The sequence below is a fragment of the Macrosteles quadrilineatus genome, unplaced genomic scaffold (genome assembly GCF_028750875.1).
Source record: "Macrosteles quadrilineatus isolate MER2022 unplaced genomic scaffold, UCM_ALF_1.0 Scaffold_1__1_contigs__length_201487025, whole genome shotgun sequence".
Classification (NCBI taxonomy): domain Eukaryota; kingdom Metazoa; phylum Arthropoda; class Insecta; order Hemiptera; family Cicadellidae; genus Macrosteles; species Macrosteles quadrilineatus.
Window position 1 is genome coordinate 197,052,154 of NW_026542594.1, and position 23,451 is coordinate 197,075,604.

Below are 23,451 nucleotides of genomic sequence, written 5' to 3' on the forward strand. Positions count from 1 at the left end.
AAAGGAAGGATTTAATCCATGGTACCTATTCAGGAATATTCTTGGTTTCAGGTTGAGAGTTGGCCAGATTTTTAAACTTGAATAAATAACTTAACAAATTGAAATTTATAACTTATAAGAAAGTTAGTACTACTATTATATTCTATATATAATATAATACTATATTAGTAAAAAACGGGTCCGCGACGTAGGAAGTGGTGAAGGAAGTAGTAAAGGCAAGCTGTCCGGAGTGTGGAAACTGTTTATGACGATTAGATTAAGGTATCTACTATCTTAAAATGCTATGGGAAGGGAGGAAAACAGGTCCGCGACGTAGGAAGTGGTGAAGGAAGTAGTAAAGGTGAGTTTTTCGGAGTGTGGGAACAGTTTATGACGATTAGATTAAGGTATCTGCAATCCTAAAATACTATGGAAAGGGAGGGAAACATGTCCGTGATGTAGGAAGTAGTGAAGGAAGTAGTCAAGGCGAGTTGTCCGGAGTGTGGAGTCTTTTTATGACCAATAGATTAAGGTATTTGCAATCCAATAATGCTAAGGGAAGGGAGGTAAACAGGTCCGTGACGTAGGAAGTGATGAAGGAAGTAGTAAAGGCGAGTTGTTCGGTGTGTGGGAACAGTTTATGACGATTAGATTAAGGTATCTGCAATCCTAAAATACTATGGAAAGGGAGGGAAACAGGTCCGTGATGTAGGAAGTGGTGAAGGAAGTAGTCAAGGCGAGCAGTCCGGAGTGTGGGGTCTGTTTATGAGGATAAGATTGAGGTATCTGTTGTTTTTACAGCAATGGGTGGTTGCAATGTTTTGTTCATGAGTGCAATAACGTCCTATTTTGATCAAAATGTTTTTTTTATGTGACTTTCTGTTATTCTATGGGGGTTTTTATGGGAAAAAATAACATAAGTTAAAATAACTTTTGAACCATAATTTGTATAGCAATATTAGCTATACAATTTTGTTCAGAATTTAAAGGGCTGTTATAACATACTACATTTTTACCAAAATCGTTCTGGCCATTTTCGAGAAAATTAAATTTTTCAAACTCAAAAATTTTGATGAAAACAATACTTTCTCCATATACTTTGGTATAGGGAGAAAAAGTAAAAATAAGCAGTTGTTTCTTGTAAAGTAACTAAATAACAAGGTTAATTTGTAACGTTCTGTATAAATTTACAATAATTTTCTGAAATCGCTGCAACATCATTATCATCTCTTATGATGGCAGCAACAACCATGATGATTTCCAACAATTACACCTCATTTAAAGATTACGTGTAGAATAACTTCACAGCAGTAATTTTTCAATAATTTATTTTAAAGCAATATTTTTACTATCACTCATAATACACTGTAAGAATAATCACAATTTGTACAGTATTACTAAATAATATTTAAATACTATTACGGACACATTTATAAATAATCAAAAATATGATTTGAAAAGGAGAGTTGTAAAAAATACAATGTGATGCATTAATCATATTAGACAGAACAGTAACTATTGGTTGTATGTATTTGTATATATTATATTTGTTACAATATACGTTTGATTTTATATAATGTAAGTAAACAAGGATATCTGTAATAATGTTAGCATTTAGAACCAATCATAACTTCATTCTCACTCTGTAATTTTTACATTAATTTTTTATATGAGGTGTGTTAGAAAAATAACGAGCATTTTTATTTTTTGCACAAAATATTTATGTATTTGTCTAAGTTGTTATCACCTTTAATTAGTACCAATTAGAGATCAGTACACTAGTGCCAGTGCTTCTACCAATAGAAAATTTCTGAGCTCATAAACCATGTCTAATTGTAGTGGCAAGTCAACAATGAAATCAGCTGATAGTTTTTTCATACTTCAGGGGCATACGAATATAAAAAAAAGTCTAACAGACTCACCAAGCCCGCAAAGTTGAAAAATTCTTTTTTTTAACACACCTCATTATTTTCAACAATCTAACTCAACTTTTACAATATTCTTATGGCTTTGATAATGGGATGGGAAAAAATCATAAAATTACAAACTTGTTTGCAAACGTTATCCAAAAACCACAAAAAAAACTCATAACAATAAAATAGACTTCAATACTTTTTTATGGAGCCTTCATCTCCATAAACATTTAAATTACAAAATAAACCATTGTAAAAGTAAGAACCGAGATCTGAATTGGTAACTTTACACAAATAGCATATTGGCAGCAAAGTAGCGGACAATATTAATAGCTGAATCCAGCCATAGATAAAATATATTCCTTATAGTACGGTGTAATTAGACCTAACCCTTAAAATCCTAAGTGAAAGCTTAGCAGCCTGAGGAAGCCCCTTTTCTATTAAAAACAAGCGCACATTGAGAACGAGGCGAGGATGCCATCCTACAAGATCTTTCACCAAAATTAACAGGTCCCATGATTCCATGGTATCTCCAGGCTTTTTCCATTTTTTTGAAATTTGAGCTTTTAATGGAGATTTTCCCATAAAAACACATAAAATAGCCTAACAAAAAAATATAATGCCAGTTTGTTTGTATTGATTTAACCTCAAAATTTGACAAGTATGAACACATGATCGCAATACAGCAAAAAAGGTTCATCTTCAAAGATATTCCACCACACCAAAAATTTGTCTGACTAAAAAAAATCCAACTGTACCACAAATTTTAGAACACAAAAGTCAATGGCGGTCAACTTAGTTATTTGTGATATTATCATTAGTTTAATTTAATTGTAGGTGTAGCAAAACACAATCACTAAATTTACCTTAAGTGTAAAAAAGTCTACGTTACCTAAATGTGAAGTGCAAGTTATGTTAAGTTAATCTTAACACATGTTAAGCAGTTCTCAAATTTATAAAAAAAAACACAAAATTCATACCAAGCATTTATTTAAATTCCATCCTGGATCATTTATTTTACGCCCAATAACAATTAATACAAACCTTTTAAGAAACACAATGCCTTTGTAAAAAATTAAGTCTGGAAATATTTGAATTTTCGATAGTTCCAGGGCGGCCGCTAGGTAGACTATCGCGAGCGCGGGCAAGTCAGGTGACTGTGTGAGAGAGAGTGAGACAAAGAATCTTCTTAGAAAGAGAGAGAGATAGAGTAACATGGCCGCCACGTGAGCAATCGTAGCGGTGGCCGCGCAAAACTCATTTCCGTGACAAAATTTCAGTCTGACTATTCTCCATAAACATTTCGCTTCTAAAAGGGTTTGTATTCATTGACAATAATCTGGGACAGCTGGGTCCAGTTTAGAACCATCAAAAAGCAACAGACTTTTCTCAGGATCGAACTGGGTACCTTTTGATTAATTGACAAGCCCTTAAACCACTCATCTACTCATATCCCCACTTCCATTGACCTTCAAAATAGTAATATATTTTTTACTTTGTATAGTTCACAAGGAGGTCTATATGAAACAATTAGGTACGAGAGGTGTATGTAAATGAAAGGTAAATTTTGACCAAACGTACTTAACTGATCAATTTTCAGTAGAAAGTAAACTTTTACTTTGGATGTTAAGGTAATTCCATTGTTTTTTAATTGTACAACACTAGGTGAATACTTATAAAAATTTATTCATCCTCATGAATGATCTGAAGACAATGATTATGATTATGTCTCGTACATGTTTTTTTTTGTGTTTCTCATACTTTGATTAACCACTTACTACAATAGTCACCAAGTTTCAAACAAATGTGTTTGGATTTTAATGGGACATTGACATCAGTTAACCATTAAATAAATATTTTTTTAATAATCACCGGCAGAATAACACTACGTCAATATATTCAACATTTGAAAAAGCTTCACACCTTGTGTATTCTTAATAAAAAAAAATAAAAACTACAATTTTACAGAAACCACATACAACTGGTAAATGTTCAGAACCAATAATAATCAAAGGCCAAAATTGGTCACTAAAAAGGGATTAGCGATATTAATCTTGTAGTTCCGTGTATAATTCTAAAGGTTCAAATTATATACTGATCATCAGTCACATGATTGCCACAAACTATTATGATTTTTTACACTACTCACTTTTTAGGAATTATTGATAACAAAATCAAACAAAAACCATAGTTAATAAAAAAATCACAAAATTCTAGCTGTTTATTAATTACCCAGCTAATTTAAATCAGTGTGCGTAACGAGGCGTTAGGATGTTCTGAAGACAGGACAAAGAAATCTCGTACACAACCAAGTGTACTGCTTCTGTTCCGAGTAGATGATGTTCTTCGCAAGAGTGAAGGCGCGGCCCAGACTCTGTCAGGGTCACGTGGCGTGGTGGAACTTGACGAAGGCAATGGCGGCCAACTCCTTGCACACCTCTTCCAACACCACCACACTCTCTAGCTGACTGCAGTACTCCTCCCTGCAACCGTAGATAAGTCAGCAGATGGTCTAGTGGTAAAGGGACTTTGGTTCCTGAGGTTTAAATCCCGCCAAAAAAAAGGACCCGATGCTAGGATCACATGGCGAGGTGAAACTTATGGCAAGACTCTGTGCTCTAACTAGTGACCAGGTATTAAGTAAGGTAGGATTAACTGTAACTGTTTGAAAGTTACAAGAAAAGCTAATCATCAACTCCTAGTTTCATGGTTTCAAATACAGATTAAAAGTAGACACAAAACTGATATACTTATTATAACATTTTAAACTTATGGTTTATTCACTGATGTCTCTTTATATCTATTTTTATCATGTTTGTTTTTTTCAAATTGATAGAGGTTTTGCCGGCTCAAAATAATTATTTTTTATTCAAGGCGAAGTTGACTTTGTCTCGAACTTAAAAAATGATTTCGAGCCGGCAAAAGCCTTTTGGCCTGTGGTAGGAATGCTATTTCCACCACACTATACAACATAAAACAAATATACAATATGCACACTAACAGTCAACACAACTGCAACTTCAAAGTTATGTGAAGAAATATTTAAAGGAACCAGTAAAATAATAATAAATAAATGCTAAGAAGTGGTGACAATAAAACAAATCTATTGCAATGCATGGATACTGCTTGTGTATTAAATACATTAATACATACATTAATGTGTTAATCACTATACACCGACTCAGATATTTTTGCAATGGTTAAAAGGAAGGTTAAGTTGGATAGGGCATGTGCTAAGAAGAGAGAAAGAAACAAGACTGTATGAAGTTTGGAGAGCGACACCTGGAGGTAAATGTCCATTGCGAAGGCCGAAGTTGAGATGGACTGATCAAGTATTGAACAAAGTCTAGACGATGAGTGCAAACGTCAACTTGGCAGAAGACAGAGAAGGGTGGATGAGGCTGGTACACGAGGCAAAAAATCAACTGAGATTTGTGGAGCCACGGCAGTAAGTAGGCCTCGGTAAGATAGCTGGAAGTGGAAGTGGATACATCTGCCATTCAAGCCCAAAGGATCACAAACCTTTTGTCAGATGACTGGCCCAGCAGACGATGCCTGGTCTCCTGCAGTAGGCCCTTGTAGTCGGGCAGCGCAGTGACCTGAGTGAACAGCAGCGCGGCCGTGTCCGACAGTGCTGCCAATAGACTGTCTGCGTCTGGCCGTCGCGGAACACTGGTGTTGAGAAGATACTCGTGGAGGTACGGGTGAGGAAGCAAAGCTAGCCGCGATATCACTGCAGTCAGTTGCAGATTCACTTCATAAGCCTGGAATAACAGTGTTGTTCATTTTACATGTAGGAAATGATTTAATCTACTTACAGACCATTTGAGTATAATTGACTATTGGATACTGATCGCATCTACATGGACCAGCTGTCGCTATTTATTAAAAAAGAAACATAGTTCTGTGAGCCTAAAACCACTTGCGGTAGTGTCTAAAATTATATTTTCAATTTTTTTTACTGAGATAGTTGACACGACATAAAAGATGCTCAGGCTCACAATGTTTTCAGTTTATTGGAGCCTCAAGGATGATAAAATTAACCTTTGAAGGAAGGGAAGAAGTGCAAATATCTCATGGGTCCAAACCGCATCACATGCAAACTGTTGGCCTAACGATGCTATAGCTTACGATAAGTAATCCTATCAGTTTGACTTGGTATAAAAGTCTGCATATGCAACAGAAATTAGTAATTTACATCAGCGCAATCTGTCGTTGGCTCACTTCAACTACGTCTATTTTGATTGAAAACCCAATCGCAACTTTAACGAGGGTATAGAATGTTTAATTCTTTAACAGTGAAAGGTATACTGTAATTCAATTGTAATAAACTTAGCCTACATTTTGTTTGGAATAGTTGTGGGGTAAGAAAAGTGGTGGGGAAATTAAAATGTTGAGAAATCAGGTGTTTACAAACTAATTCAGGTGAACAAAACTCCATTTTGTATGACACCTAACAAAAGAACAATAATTTTTACAGTTGTGGAAAATACGTTCAATAACAAAGCAGCTTGTGTTTGCTCCCAAAATGTATTGTAGGGAACCGTCAAAAATCTATCTATCTATCTATACTATTATAAAGAAGAGGTGGTGTCTGTGTGTGTGTTTGTATGAGCTAATCTCAAAAACTACTGAACTTATTGGGCTCAAATTGCACACACATGAAGCTACAGTTCCGAGGATACATATAGAACTATTCCCGCATCAATATTGTCCTAGGGCTATGCCCCGTTGGCTTTCAAAAATCGGAGGTGAGAGATTTCAAAGTAAATTTTGATTGATGGTATCCATGACAACAAAGAACAAACCTACAAAGTTTAAAAATGTAAACAAGCAGTACTGTCAAATTAATTTTGATTTCACAATTCCATACAGCTGGTTCAAACATTCATTTAAATACTGCATGAATATTTGAACAGAGAGGGTAAGGATCATATTTAAAATAATGATGTCACTATCCTGAATGTAAACATTATTTAACATTACTTACTGTAACTGCAATAAGCATTTTATACTTATAATAAAAATTGTTTAAATACCATAAACTGTCTTTACTGATAATCAATTTTACAACAAAACAAAACATTTCACCTGATTTGGAAGATCCCGTATCCTATTGAATATCATCCTGAGGAAGGGTCCCTCGTAGAACTGTCGAGTGTCAGCCTCGGGTCGTGAGTCTGAGCTGAGGTTGTCATCGGACACTGCTTCGACAGGCCAACTGAAGCGACTGCAGGCAGCCAACACGAGGGAGTACTGCCGTTGCGACTCACTCACGTACTGGTGGTAACCCCCCGCCTCCGCACTGGGCGCTGACCTCAAGCAGCTCGGCACGATGTTGAGGAAACTGTAATAGTGTATTATCATAGACAAATATAATTAAATATAGAATGACAGCAGTGCTGCGGTTAGCATAAGTTCTGGCGTCCACCACTAGGAGTGCCATGTAGTTACGTAGCGCTTGCGTCTTAACTATACGGCACTCCTAGCGGTGGACACCAGAACTTATTCTAACCACAGCACTGCGTTTGGTCTATATTTAATTCTATTTGACTATGATTTTATAATCAGTGCCAAAAATGACTCTTTCCGACTTAAGCTATAGTTTAATGACAGAGGTAAAACTGAGGCTGGAAAATGAGCAGCTGAACGACATTTTGGTTTTGTCGTAAACTATAGTTATTTTTTATACTGCAATACTTTGGTAACTAATCATAAATTGTAAATTTCATATTTTCATGCATTATTTGCCATTATTAATAATTAGCTCGTAAAAGAATCGGTCATGATAAAAATGAGACATACTTATTTTGAAATATGCTAAAGTCATGTTCACCATATTAATTTACAAAACATATTTTATTTAATTTTTTTATGAAAGAGGTTGGCGGCCTCTTTTAAATTTGCATTTGGCCATCCACATAGACTATTTGCCCGTGCGTGGAATGTATCCAGCAAAGCAAGGGGTGAGCCGGTACAGTACGAAGAACTTAAAACCAATTTACAAGGATGAGAGGGTCAAAACCTTATATTTGTGGTTTAAACTTAGTTACATACCCGTTAATGATTTTGTCAATGTGTGACGGAGCCATCGTACGACTTACTCCTCCACTGCCATCTGTATCTATAAATAATGTTTATTAAAACTTTGTAACCCACACTTGAGCAAACAAACTTTTAAACAAACAGGTTTAATTCGGTTTGTCAATTTCATACACATTGAGTGTGTATCCAAGTATGTTCAATTGATGTGAGTTCAAGACAAAAATTTCAAATATTGACACGATGGAAATTCATCGTTTTTATTTTACGGCAAGCCAAATCGATAGTATGTGTGGGGAAGACAATTAACTTACTCAAATCAGTTGTTCTGACAATCCTAACTGACAAGGAAAATCAATAAATGTGTGCAGCAGGCTTTAGCAAATAAGTATGAGCATCAAATTATACATTATTCCTTCAAAGCTGCAAAAAACTAAAACAAGGGTGTCGCCAGTTTTTTATAAAATTTTCATAGTTGTTGTGATTTATTGACAGATGGTGTTGATCTAAATTACTGAAATCTGTCAAATACACAAACTTGTTTACCAAATGAAACTGATTTGGCTTAATCTGACTTATTGTGAGCTTTAACAGCTTTTATGATCAACTATGTAAGAATAAATGATATTTATAAAATATAATTTTACACACTAGCGCATTCTGCTACTGGCCCACACAACTATGTTAATTTCTAATAAAATATAGGCGACAGCTGGACCATACAGATGGGATGCCAACTTCAGTAACCAATAGTCATATATTACAAGAGAAATATGATAACCTTCACAACAAGCAATACTGACCTTAAAACATCTGATGATGGCTCTATAGTAAACCGAAACAACAATAGACCCCCTTAACCGACCCTAATGGGACCAAACCTAGGTCGGATAACTCGAAAAGTCTGTTAAAAACGGAAAATCCCTGAAAACTTAAAAAAGTGCTATTCATTTGGTCCTTTGGAAGTCGTGGGTGTATTATTTTCATAATAAACTACACTTATCTCTTTTTCCTTAAGCATTGACGATAGAAAAGTCACAAATAAACCTAAAATACGGTAAAGTAAAGAACTTGCAGTGGAATAAATTACAGTTGTAGGCAAAACTCAACTAAAATTCTTTTTTAATACCTTTAGTAATATCAATTTATGCTTTCCAAATCTATGCTAATCCACCAGTACAGAACTTACAGTCAAAATCAAAGATACAAGATACAATATTTTTTAGGATAAACACAAAATAACCTATTTTTAGTAATATCCTGTAGAGTTTAGCGTATTGTTCAATCAATGAGCGTGGAAGCGGAAATGCCGATATTCCTAGAAATCGGCGGTTAAACTGAACTGCTTTCAAAACAAGGTCGGTTAAAAGAAACTGTAATATTTTACGAGCGAGGGCGGAAATCAAATTTTTGGTTAATATGAGGTTGATTAAGAAGGAGCTACTTTAGTTGCCACAGCAACCAATTGGGTCACTGGGTCACTGATAATAAAGGTATATAAACCACTTATTGTCCTGGTAATCCGGAGGCTACTCTCACCTGGACTCTCGCGGTGCCTCTCCCTCTCGTCTTCCTCATCGCTCCAGGACTCAATGTGGCTGGGAGACAGTGTGTTGTCATAGTAACCTCGACCTTCCACATAGGTCAACACCAGACAGTGGATTATATGTTCTATATTCTTCTCCAGCAGCACCTGAAGTCCAAGTTTAACGTTTTAGAACATATTGTGTATTACATTGATACAAGACGTTTCATTCGCATTGTACGGTTGCAGCTAGTTTAAGAATGAAAATGGACGTAATTAATTGAGCAGCTAATCGAGTATATTACTGATTTCTGTCTAATCCGTTTAGTTTATAAGAAAGCTGCCCTTAACACTTCCAATTTAATGATTATAAAAGTATCGTAAAATAAGTGAGAATATATAATTTTGACAGCAGCACATTCTGTGAGCGCATTCAAGTATGTTCTAATTTAATTACACAATTGACTTGTTTCCTCTGTACCTTCCTTCTCTGTTAAAATAGAGCACGGATGATTTACCTCAAAGAGTCTAAGGGCCTCTAAGCTGACGGCTGGTTCGGAATGACTACAAATGTCGAGTAGTGCTTGTCTGGTGCGGCAAGTCACAACACCAGGCAGTTCCGGTGATCTGCTCTCCCCCACCAGCCATTCACTCATTTCTGCACCAAACAACGTACTTGTTAACAACGTACATGGCAACACAGATTTTGTTGGTACAAGCAATAGAGATAAAGATTATTATGGTATATTAATACAGTAAAACTTCCGGATCCGGGAGTGTTACGGTTAAGTGAATACCAGAAATCCTGTTATAAACCTGTTCAGTAAGTTGATTTAAAAGGTTTTGGAAGAAATTAAACTCTTTGTAAGTAAATAACACATTTTTATTGAAATTGTCTATACAAAAGAATAATACAGAACTGTTCTGTATGATCTACTTGTTCAATGTTCGTACAGTGAAATAAAATGACATTTTAAAATTATCCAAGCACTGTTTGTAGTGGAGTGATAGAAAAAAGTGACGGTTAAAAGGGTGACGGTTAATCGAGGTTCTACTATATCCATATTCATTAGCCTTCATGATTGAGCCTTTGGTCACACTATATTCTACATTCTACGACAGATTCCAGATGTTACCTTTGGTAAGGGGCGCAGAAGTAATGACTTTGAAGCACTTGGTGAGTAAAGCAAGAACCAAACTGTTGGGAAGCAGTTCGGGCTCAAACTCTTGATCTAAAAACAGTTCTCTAATACAACTGGCTAATGATGTTCCAATCACCGGCCTCCCTTCCACTGCCACCTGCAAGTTACCAATCAAAATGTAAATAAGTACACAATTCCTGGCTAGCAGGACGAAGGTGCATAAGAAAGGGTGGTCCATAAATAACGGATCATTTTTAAACAAATGCAAATCAGCTGTTGTTACTCGTGTAATTTTTATTGTTGTCTTAAACAACAACAAATGTCATGCCATTTGAGTAATCATGGATCGTTGGACAGTACAACACCGTGCCTTTTGCATTGAAGCCTATTTTAGTTAAGTGACGTTATAAGGCGCCCCAGATGGTTTTTGCCTTCAATCAGCTGAAAGAGTATTTGACAAAACACCAGACGTAATCTATGGTCACCTCGATTGAGCTTCTGTGCAACAACCAGTATGTAGGGATGTAAATTCAAATCGTCAAGTAAAATACGATGTACACTGGTCCTTGAAACACCTAAAGCAACAGAATGTTTTCTTGGCGATCTTTTTGGACTCTTGTGATGTTCTTATCTGTACGTACCGACTTTGACCTCCCCGGAGAATTATTCTTGAGAACAGATCCCTTAGTTCTTAAATTAAACATCCACTTATAGATAGTATTCTTAGAGGGAACCGCACCATGACGACGGATGTTGATATTATTTCGAAATAACCTCTGAGCTACAATCACAGACTCGTTATTTTTCAAATAGGCTTCAATGCAAGAAGCACGGTGTTGTACTGTCCAACGATCATTGACTACTCAAATCGCATGATATCTGATATCGTTTAGTTACATTTTTTTTTTTACATAGGACTATCATATGTTCTTATGTCCCCTTTGTCTTGCAAGAGTAGATCTTTTCACCAGTTATATGACTTTGAATACAAACTTAACCTAAAAAATGTTTAACTCTGAAAAATAAGGAATTAGAACATAGCGTTGAAGCATCATGTTTTTTTGTGTTTTGGTGTATTTTGTTAGGTCAGGTATTATGGCTGATTATACTTTTACACCCTGTATTAATAAGCTGTTCATCATGTAAAAAGCAGAAATTCATTAACGACACTACACAATGCTACAAAGTAGAAGAAACAATATATTAACTTTCATAAACAACAAATGATAAAAAATCCACTCTAATAATAATGTGGTTTGGTCAACTGACAAAAGAGAATTCTAAAAATGATCTAAAACGTCTCAACCGTGCCTTTAAAAGATAAACTAGTATTGTCAAGAACTCTTTGTATACCGACAAAAAACTAACTGTGAAAGTCACAAAATTTTTAATCTTCATTTCTTAAAAACTAAATATCTACTTTAAGTTTTACATAGGTCTGGGCCTAATTACGTAGACATTTTTGCTACTTAGAGTAATTTTAACTTTTATCAATTTTGGTAATCGTGCTAGTCAGATTTGGAGTTTATTAGTTGCAGGAAAATCAGATTACCAAAATATTTTAGGATCCTGAATTACAGGGATGAAAATCCCAAATAAGGTAATTATTGCTACGTTTTACATAGTAGCATTACTATTTAGTAGGACTAGTCATATATATATATATATATGTGTGTTTTTTAGAAGTTGGAAGCCTCATTTAACCTTGCATTTGCCTGTCCACATAGAATATATGCCCGTGCGTGGAACATATCCAGCAAGGGATGATCCGGTACAATACGAAGGTGAAATGTACTGATAAAATGTTTGCGACAGTGACCAGGATCTGAACCCAAAACATCGCTGCCTTGGACCCAAAGTCTGGCGTTGTTGGTAAAATTTGTTGGTAAAAAGAGGTGTTCTGTATTATACTTGTAAATAGATTAATTTTTATTTTAATGTACCTATTTTTATTTCTTAGAAATAAGATCTGACACCATTCATTGTACATAAATTGTACATATTATGAATAAAGACATATTTGATTTGATTTGTGCTCCCGACTGAGCCACCTCAGCCTTCCCAGTACTATGAGGCAATGATATACCAAATATTTAATATTTAAGCAAAATCCAGTTGGAAGAAGACTCTTTGGGCTGGGGGCACAAAGAAGAGATGAAGTAGCCAAAAACATTTAAAATGCCGAGAGTCTTTGAAGAAGGCATGGACGAAGGTGATGGAGACAGTTATAGTTGGTGAGGCATAGGAACATCTTCACTGTAGTGATGAGTAAGTAACTAAGGGAAGGCTCCTGGCTACTTCACGTACTGACCTGATCACAGAAGTCGAGCCAGCCGAGGAATGTTGCGGCTTGCCTGCAGCCTTCACAACTTTCTTCCACCTCCAGAGGAATTGGTGTGTCCAGCCTAGAGCAGAAAACTACATTTATGGCAAATAATCGTCTCTATAATATATCAGCTCAAGTGATAGATAAAAATCAGGTGGTTAGTTAAAAAAAGGAATACAAAGTTCAAATCTCGCTCAAAATTTTGTGGGGAAAGTGTTGGATTTTGAACATTTTTAAACTCACATGCTCCACCAACGAGGATTTTTAATCAGGTTAGTTATTCTGAAAGTGGGGTCAAAATTTTTTCAATCCTAAAAAGCAACATGGGTAGCTTGACTTGTCAAGGAATTTTTAAATGTATAGTGTTTAGTTAGTTTATCTGGGGAAGTCTAGGGGCTAGAACTTGATTATTGGAAACAAGAAATAAATAACTTATCCTTACAAATTAAACAGCTGCTCTTAGTCAGAAAAGATAAATAAGATCATCCACTCTATTCTACACCTCGTACTCATATTCAGCTCAAAATACACATCCAAGTGTATGTCAAATGACTCAGAGAATTTAATTTAATTACATTGAGTTGAAACCCAATAAGAGCGTAATTTTCCAAAGTAGCTTATCTCTATTCCTTTTTAAAAAGCTCACTTAGATTCCCCTTAATATCTAAACCCTATTTGACTTTCTTCTTTAAAACTCCTTCCGCAGCAAGCTTATAAAAACTGTAGAGTATTTTTATGTCTCATTTACTCACCCCCAAGTGGCGTGCATATCATCAATGTGGTTTGGGTCCGTCTCTGGGGGAATCTCAAGGTACTGGGCCGTCAGTTTGAGAGCAAGACTCTCACATAACGGAGACTGATGAGCAACGATCTGGGCAAACTTATCGTCCGGAACTGACGTCAACAGCATGATGGCCTGACACGCCTTCACACGCACATTGCTGTCCTGCACAAAGATACAATAGGTACAATACCAAGTGAGACAAGATCTAAGGAAGCAGATCTAAAGGTGGTAAAGGAAATAATGTGGCGGAGGCGAATAATTGGTGAAAAAATCACTTGGGGTTTGTGCGAACACAGAGGTAAGTAATTACCTACAATAGAGGTGCAGTGTACAGTATTTACCTACAACTATTTTTTTTCAAACCAGCCTTCTCAATTCCATTTTTAGGATCTTACTTTACCGCATAGTTTACTTGCAGCACTAGTGAGGTAAAGTAACGGACCAAAGGGGTTTAAGGATTGAGAGGAAAAAAGGTAAGTCTAATGATTTCAACACCAACTCATCAGCTGCTACCAACAAATTCAAATGTCGATCAGCTGTAATACTTGTCTACTTTTACTTGAAACAGTATTTATGGTAAGAATCATACTAGCAGTAACCATTCCCTGAAAAAGGTAACAGAAAGAGTATAGGTATTTAAGTTTTACAAACCAATAAAAAAACACAGCCTTAGGTTAAAGGTAGAGTAAGCAACTTGTGTAATTATCCTTTAAGACACCCGTAGACTTTTTAAGTCATTTGCTTGGACCTTAAATTCCTACTAGTGTCATAACTCTATCTTTACATGATCGTTGCATCAATTACTTTTTAAAATGTAAATAATCTTTAACCCATTGACCTAGACATAAGGAACGGTTTCGTATAGGTCCAGGCAGCCCACTTATATAAATAAACATACAGATCTTTTCCATGTCCCTACCTACAATTTGCTCAGAGAACAAGGATTAATATTAAAACGCAGGAAAAATGGATAAAAAAATATAGTTAAACATTTGAAGCAATAATGTATGAACGACTACGGAACACCAGCACCATACTCATCATTACTCAAAGCAACACTTACTAATAAAACACCTGACAAATACTTACGGCACTGTTGATATACGTGATGAGGGAATTTATCAAAGGGAACTTTGGAAGAGAATTAATCTGTTCCACAGCCTGTTGCGACATCTCCGTGGATGCCGCAGAGACGGGGGAAGTCTGCGTAGCCTCCACCGGAATAAGCTTGGGCTCAGCATCAGGCAGGGGTGTGTCTAGAGGACGGAACAGCGGGTTGTTGGGGGCAGCTGTCCGCTGACTGGAACAACTCTGGTTGCTGGTGGTGCTACTAACACTCAATCTCCTCTCTGGGTTCTCTCCCTGTTAAAACCATGTTTTAAAACAAATAAAAAAGACTCTTGTAGTAAAAGGGAGCCTAGATGAGGGTTAATGATCTTTTTTATAGTTGGCCGCCTTTTTTAACCTTGCATTTGCCCCTCCAAATGTACCTTGGACTTGAGTGTAGAACGTTTCTAGCAAGGTATGGAGGGAGCCGTTACCGTACAAGAGTTGAACTGTACTGAGTAGAGGTGGAAACAAGGATCTGAACATCTCTGACTTGAGCCCTAAGTCTGTTGCACCATCGACTGAGCCGACAAATCACCTTTGATCAAACTTGGCGATCTATAAAGTGTACTGAGGGGCTAACACAAAATACGGTAAATGCAAGAGAGGTCAGTTCTTAGAAGCCTTAATCTTATAATTGAACTAGAAATTGGTTGTGCTGGAGTAGTTCCGGGGAATGTATCATTTTATTGAATTTTAACACAACTTAATAATTTGAATCTATTACGACTTGAATAGTCCAATTAATCAATTAGACAGAAACGTTCTACATAAACATCTAGTTAACAGTATTTAAATAGAATTTTTAAAATAAATTGTACCTTTTGTTCCTTAGTTAAGTGGATTACTCATTCATTATCTGAATTTAATCAAATTCTAACAATAAAATACCTGTGGACAAAGTTTAGTAACTTTGAAAATATTTTAAATTTATTTTGCAGATTATGCTGCATAAGGCATCAGAAAGCCAAGCAATTTGTATTACTATTCTATAAAACTACTAGCTGACCCGGCGAACTTCGTATCGCCTAAGTTATAGGTTTCCCCTAAGACAGACCGATGGAAAGAAAGTACCGTTACGTTTAATTTTCAAGATGATCTCGTTCGCATCGCTCAATCACGTCCTGGTTGAAGTTCGTTCGCTACGCTCACTCACCTTTGGGTTGGAGCTCGTTCGCTACGCTCACTCACCTTTTGGTTGCAAATTAGCTGTTGTCATAAATGTAAAAGAAATAATAGTGCTGCACCCTGTTGGTAATCCTTGTAACTTTAATGCTATTGAACATCATAGAACAGAACCAACTTGTTTAATTGAAACAGCTGTTAAGATTCATTAATTCCATTTCTCATAAGGTTAACATGGGAAACTCCAGAGCCACTGGGGCGGAGCCCTTTTAAGAATTTCGAAACGGGAAATAGTTTACGTCCGATTCGCATACCTACAGAATTTACACACCAAATTTCATAACGATCGGTGAAGTCGTTCCGGAGGAGTTTGCAGACAAACACTGTGACACGAGAATTTTATATATTAGATTATTCAGGGTGTCCACAGAAATTTTGTCATTAATTTCCCTGACTTTCCATGACTATCCATGACCATTAACCATTGATTTCCATGACTCACGAGCTTAACTAAAAAATTATAATATACCGTACACACAAGAATAATACTGCCTAGTCAAGTTATTTCACAGAAAATATTGAAATACGTATTAACAGATAACAATGGAGTACAATGTACAACAATGAACTAATACAAACTCAAAACCCATAAACTAAGACAACTATATAAATTTAAATTGTCGTACATTTGTGAAAAATTCCAAAAAATGCTACAATAGTCGGGGTTACAGCCGACTAGAGCATTGAAAGGTCCCCTGAAACCCATCCATCATTGGGGATTTCAATGACTTTCCATGACTTTTTTCCTGTTTCCATGACTTTCCAGAATGTGGACACCCTGTTATTGGTCCTACAAATCGATCTATAAATTTTGTTTTATAATTTAATTTGATAGGATACAAATGAAATAATCTATTTACCAATTTCATCAAGTATTACTATGTCCTACCTGCAAATTTTGGATTAAAAGTGATTGCCTATTCACAATACTTTAACTTAAAATAATTCAGTGAAAATGTTGATGAAATAAGACTAATTATAAAACAAAATTGATTTACCTGCAGCATGTAAACGTAGACTAAGTTGGGATGTTTTCGTAACTGGGCACTGAGAGAAAAAAGGAATTTTACTTCTTCAAATTCACTCGGTGTTGGACAGAGCCCGTTACACATTTCAATCAAACGCTGAAAAATAAATAATTTATTGACAAGCATTATAGTAGCAAATGCAACCACTGACTTTATCTAGATCTATTTGATAATGTTGCAATTCTCTAGGCCTAGCTTGAGATAATGTGAATAGTTTAGGGCTAGACGCCAGCGTCCTAGGATGTCCGAAGGACAATTAAAAATTAACTGTGAATTCAAATGAGAGCAGTTTACCTGCAGAGGGGGGAATATAGCACTGTGGGCCAGAATGGAAGCCTGTAGATGAGTCAGAATCTGAGTGATAAACCGCAGCACATACTGCCGCATGCCGGGGGGGTCGTCACTGATAGCGAGCGTGGCCAACAAGTCTAGGAGGTTATGTTTCATCAGATACTCCAGACACGGAGCTGTCGCTTCTTCCGGAGACGTCTCTGCATCTTCCTTCAGCAGAATCTACCACAGCAATACACGATAGCTTAAAAATTACTAGGTAGCATAAACAATTTAGGTTTGTCAATTTCATTTTCATTTTTATTTCATTTTTATTAAACGGCAAACACCATTTTACAAGTGGGTTTAACAAGATTACATTATACATTGTGCATTATACAGACATACCAACTACAGAGCCATTTGAAAATGAGCGAAAAAAAGTTTCCAGCTTAAACACAAAATCAATAAGACAATCGATAAAAAAAAAAATCAACAATAAATAACAATAAAAATAAATAACAATATAAATAAATAACAATATAATACATAACAATATAAATAAATAACAATCCCGTTATATTACAAATTATTATATTACAAGATATTAATATTCGAGAAGATGATCAATCAACAATAGAAATAACACAAATAATTGAAAGGAATATATCATTAAAAACTATAAAAAACAACAACAAGGAGAAACAACAATTGATAAAGATTTAAAAAAAAATTTAACAGGGATTAAAATATTAAGAATGAAAACGATACAGTGATAAATCTCAGACAAAAAGAAAAACTTGAATTGACAGAATAATATTGCTTGGCAGTTGGCCCTTCCTCTCACTGATTGTGTGGCCCTTTAGAGGCACCACCAAAAACACACTCACTTCACTGCACATGTGGCACTTGAAGTGTGGCCCTCTAGAGGCACCACCAAAAGCACAAAGACTACAGCTGGATCTGGTCAGCAGCCCACTCAAACACTACTCTCCTAAAGAGTGGCAAGGAAGGCCCGAAGAACTCCAGATCAATAAAAGACCTAACCATTTTTTAAATTTTTATCAAAATTTAACATTCACTCATTAAACTACAACACATGGTTCATGTTCAACAGGACATTTAACTACATTTCACCTTAAGTAAATATAGTTGTGTATAAGTCATGAAGCTTTAGCTTTAGTTAAGTTACTTTTTTACTAAACAAATCTTAAGTTTGTCAAAAAGCTCATTATACTGTAAAGACAGCCTAAACTAGACGGTTTTTGTTCTGTTCAAAGACCAATAGAGGCTTTTAATAAATGATTCTCGTTAAAGAAACAGCTTGGCTTTGTCAAAAACAAATCTACACAGATTATTTCACTCATCCTGCATTTGTAGTCAGGATAAAAATATATAAAGTGTGGCACTGTTCAAGTGAAGCAATAAGGGATCAATTTCAGTTCAAGGGGCGACATGCAAGTGTGTTTTAATCAGAAAGTTTACCTTCTCTAGTTGTTCAAGATGAGCCGGAATGTTTGTCAACTCTATTGCAACTTTATTGGTTGCTGCTACATCCAAATAATGTTTCATCAATCGCTTCCAGTGATAAACGAAGTCTTCATGCAGCGGAGCTGGAGGTGCAAGCTTGAAACAAGTGTTTTTATTTTAACCGGGGGTCAACTACATTCTTAACCAATGTAACTAACTAGGGTGATGCTTAGATGTCCATCTTAATCGTATTTTTTCCGGAATTGTTTTTCACATTCTTTAGGCAAGACCTAGGGGTTACGGCATTATCACCTTGATAAAATCCATTGGTGATTTGGTGGGATTTGAACCCAGGACCCCAGGAATAGAAGTCCTGCACTCTAACCACTAGACCAACTTGTTCCCCAACTTTATCGTACCGTATTAAGAAAAATATAAGCCAAACAAATTATGGGTTTTTTAAGCATATGAATCTATGACTGAGACGCTACTATACATTATAATATAATTTAGGGTAAATATATCAACCTCCGGACCTCACGCGAAATTAAAATTTTTTTTTCAAAATGGTCGAAATTTCACGCTGATTTCAAAAATGATTGTTGTTTTTTTCGGAAACGTCCCGTTTTCCCGGAAAATGGGAAAAACAGGAAAAATATTTTTGCTCAAAACCTATGTTGTGGGTACTCAAATTATGCGGAATTTCCTCCTGAAAAAGAATATGTAAATTTTATTACGATCGGACCACTATTAAGTAAAATATCACCGAAAAACGGGAAAACGGGGAAATTTTGTTTTGCTCTAAACCCATGTTGTGGGTACAGTACTCAAATTGTGCGGAATTTCATCCTGAACAAGAATATGTAGTTTTTATTACGATCGCTTTTAAGTAAAACATCACCGGACAGGTTAACTAACCTAACATAACCTAACTTAGGTTTAGATTAGGTTAGGTTAGGTTAGGTTAGTTTAGGTTAGGTTAAGTTAGGTTAGGTTAGGTTGGTTTAGGTTAGGTTGAGTTTTGTTAGGTTAGGTTAGTTTACTTACAATACTCATGTTATTGAAAAACTAACCTAACCTAACTTAGGAACTTAGGTTAGGTTAGGATAAGTTAGTTTAGGTTAGGTTAGGTTAGGATAAGTCAGTTTAGGTTAGGTTAGTTTATGTTAGGTTAGGATTGGTTGGGTTAGGTTAGGTTAGTATTGTAAGTAAACTAAACTAACCTAACCTAACCTAACCTAACCTATCCTAACCTAACCTAATCTAAACCTAAGTTAGGTTATGTTAGGTTAGTTAACCTGTCCGGTGATGTTTTACTTAAAAGCGTAATAAAAACTACATATTCTTTTTCAGGAGGAAATTCCGCATAATTTGAGTACCCGCAACATAGGTTTTGAGCAAAAAATATTTTTCCCGTTTTTCCCATTTTCCGGGAAAACGGGACGTTTCCGAAAAAAACGACAATCATTTTTGAAATCAGCGTGAAATTTCGACCATTTTGAAAAAAAAATTTTAATTTCGCGTGAGGTCCGGAGGTCGATATAATTACCTAATTTAGTTATAATAAAATTAATACATAATTAATAGAATAGATTCTTATTACTAATCGATCCTTAAGTGATATTTGTGACTTTGTGAGTTATCAATTGAAATAATTGTTATTGCTATTTAATCTTATGGTTGGATTGAGTTGGGCTAAGTTTGGTTAACTTAGTTTGTTTTTACTTTCAGCTACACTTTAGTTTATGACCTACGGTACACTCATTGGAATGAATATATTGATCATTCACTAACTTGGTGAGAGGTACCTCAATGGTGTCAATCACTGCCTTTAATACAGAGGGATGTCTAGCTCTGTATTAAAGGCAGTGATTGACACCATTGAGGTACCTCTCACCAAGTTAGTGAATGCCTGCCTCTCAAAGGGTGTATTTCCTGATAGCCTTAAAACTGCTAGGACCATACCTATTTATAAGAAGGGGGACCCAAAAATCTTGGCGAATTTCCGACCTATCTCCATCTTACCGATTTTCTCTAAAGTATTTGAGACCATAATGAAGAAACAGCTTGTCGAGTGGCTCGAAACCCACGACCTGCTTAACAATGCCCAGCATGGTTTTAGAAGCGGGAGATCAACTACCACAGCCCTTTTAAACCTTGCTGAGACAATAACTGATGCGTTCGCAAACAGTGAGTCCGCCTAACTCGACTTATGTGACCTCAGCAAGGCATTTGAGGTGGTCTCGCATGACATTCTAGTGGCTAAACTAAGCAAGTATGGAATCAGTGGGATGGTACTTAAAACACTGGCGGGCTACCTTGAAGACCGGAAACAGATTGTATCACTGAGTGGGGCCTCCTCTAGAGTTGGTGTACTGCTGCACGGAGTGCCGCAGGGATCGGTCCTTGGCCCATTACTGTTCACAGTCATGATCAATGACTTGTCGCTAAACGGCCATACACTGCTGTTTGCAGATGATACCACCTTGTTCTCTCGAGGCCGAGATCTGCCAGAACTCAAAGCGGAGTCCGAACAACTGCTGACGCGAGCCAAGGAATGGTTTATCTCTAACAAACTGAAGATAAATGAGGACAAGACGCAATCGCTGATATGCACTCTCAAAACTAGAGAGGAGGAAGATCAAGATGAACCTGTGAAGCTACTTGGTTTTTGGATTGACTCTAAGTGCAGCTGGAGTTACCATATTGAAAAAGTCTGCGTTAAGCTCTCCAGAGTCTTGTACCTATTTAGGAAACTTAGGTCAATCATTACGCAGCCTTATTTAAAGACTGTGTATCATTCCCTCTTCCACAGCCATATAATGTATGGACTGGTATTGTGGGGACACGCTCCTGCAGCCCATGATGTACTGCTGCTCCAAAAAAAGGCACTCAGAATTATAACATCCTCGGAATACACTGAGCATTGCCGGCCTCTTTTCAAAGATCAGCAGATACTTACCATCTACAGTCAATACATTTATGACATACTTATCCTCCTTAAAGAACGTGAAGGAGAATATTCTAAAAGGGAATATCAGCACAGCTACAACACAAGAAGAGCACAAGACCTGGATATGCCACGCTGTCGCTTGAGTCGCACTCTAAAAAGTTATCCCCGCTCCGCAATAAAGGTTTTCAATACTCTGCCAGTTCGAGTGCGTAAATTGGAACTGCCGAAATTTAAAAAGGTTGTTCATGGAGCCCTAGTGGATAGGCCACTGTATTAGCTGGGAGAACTCGTTGAGGAACCACTATTTAGATTCTAACTAAAATATATCCGCCATGCCACAGTAAAATGTAAATAATGTATATATTGTAAATAGTGTAAATATATGCTTTTTATTGACAAACTCATATGAGTTGACGCAATCTATCCGACATAGTCGGTCAAGGATGAAGACCTCAAGTATTTCAAGTATTTCATTTCATTCGATAAATCGAGTTTGGTCAGTTGGGTTAAAACCTAACCTAAAAATCCAAAAGAAATAATCGATATATCGAATAAAACACAATAAATATATCGATATTTTCATTCGAATGAGTGTAGGGCGTAAACTAAAGTACAGCCTTACTTTCTTTATTTAATGACTCTGGATGAATGGAAATGGATGATATGAATGTCGAAAGTAGAGCGGCTGCACTTAACTTGACGTCCTACACTCATTCGAATGAAAATATCGATCGATATATCGATTAATAAATTGCTTCATTCGATATATCGTTTGGTTAGTTGGGTAAGGTTAACCTAACCTAACTAACCAAACGATATATCGAATGAAACAATCGAATGAAAATATTGAATCGAAAAAACAATCGAATGAGTGTAGGACGTCAAGTAAAGTGCAGCCAGTAGAGCTGTCAGTAGGTGAATGATATGGTTGAAAATACTGATAGTTTTTGTTCGATCTTATTATGGAGTCGGATATTAACGTTTCACCCTCTAAAGTATTCTCACAAATGTTGAAATAATATTTATGGTAAACAGTATTCAGGTTGTTAGAGATAGATTAAATAAAATGAAGTAGGCCTATAAGTTTTAGCTAACCTAACTTCACTTTATTGTTCTCTAAAAATACAGTAAAGTATACTGTATATTACTTAATCTCTGAGATTCCAAAACCACTCGAAATAGGTTTCTAGTGGTTATAAACAAATGGGCCAGTCCACTAGGCCTAGTTTCTACTTTTATTGAAATAAATCCTTGCCTATTTCCTTAATTGGTAGCATTATTATGACTATTAGTTTTTGGTGCAATAATATAGATAGATACTTACAGCATCAAATGCATTTTGTAATACAACCGAAAATCTATTCATCATGCCAAATAAGATGTTTTAGAAGATCTTAAATCCCATGGTTTAAACAGGGTTTATCTGTTTTATCTGTATCAACCAAAACAACACAGACGACAAATATGCCAATTTGACACAACTACTAGACCTTTTTCCTAAGAAAAAAATACTTCTAAATACAGAGCATTAGGAATGAGGATTATTTGGAGAGGGAGTGCTGATACTATATACAATAATTGTAAATATCTATAAAATGTATAAACATGGTATACAAAATTTACCTGTTTTGTATAAAAAAAACTTAGCGAGAATAGCGAGAGTGATATATGTATATATAAATTGAGTAAGTGCCTTCGTTTGCTACTCCACTCGATATGGACCATAA

General features: G+C 36.0%; 1 protein-coding gene across 1 annotated transcript; it reads right to left on the bottom strand.

Moving 5' to 3' along the window:
- Positions 1 to 1,406: 1,406 nt before the first annotated feature.
- On the bottom strand, positions 1,407 to 23,161 carry LOC128993605 (FHF complex subunit HOOK interacting protein 2A-like). Its single transcript, XM_054417600.1, has 14 exons — positions 23,049 to 23,161; positions 18,787 to 18,927; positions 17,326 to 17,544; positions 17,002 to 17,127; positions 14,801 to 15,073; positions 13,680 to 13,873; positions 12,913 to 13,006; positions 10,596 to 10,758; positions 9,978 to 10,117; positions 9,474 to 9,627; positions 7,950 to 8,016; positions 6,984 to 7,239; positions 5,415 to 5,656; positions 1,407 to 4,375 (listed from the first exon to the last, which is right to left on the bottom strand). The coding sequence occupies exons 1-14, from the start codon at positions 23,091 to 23,093 to the stop codon at positions 4,276 to 4,278; spliced, it is 2,214 nt and encodes a 737-aa protein (XP_054273575.1). The 5' UTR covers positions 23,094 to 23,161; the 3' UTR covers positions 1,407 to 4,275.
- Between the last annotated feature and the right edge of the window lie 290 nt (positions 23,162 to 23,451).

Excerpts from the sequence above, each read along its gene's own strand:
- LOC128993605 (XM_054417600.1), bottom strand. The coding sequence starts at position 23,093 with ATGATGAATAGATTTTCGGTTGTATTACAAAATGCATTTGATGCT. Across the intron at positions 17,545-18,786 it reads ATCTTGAACAACTAGAGAAG|ATTCTGCTGAAGGAAGATGC; the intron begins GTAAACTTTCTG and ends TTGCTGTGGTAG. Across the intron at positions 9,628-9,977 it reads AGGCCCTTAGACTCTTTGAG|GTGCTGCTGGAGAAGAATAT; the intron begins GTAAATCATCCG and ends CTTGGACTTCAG.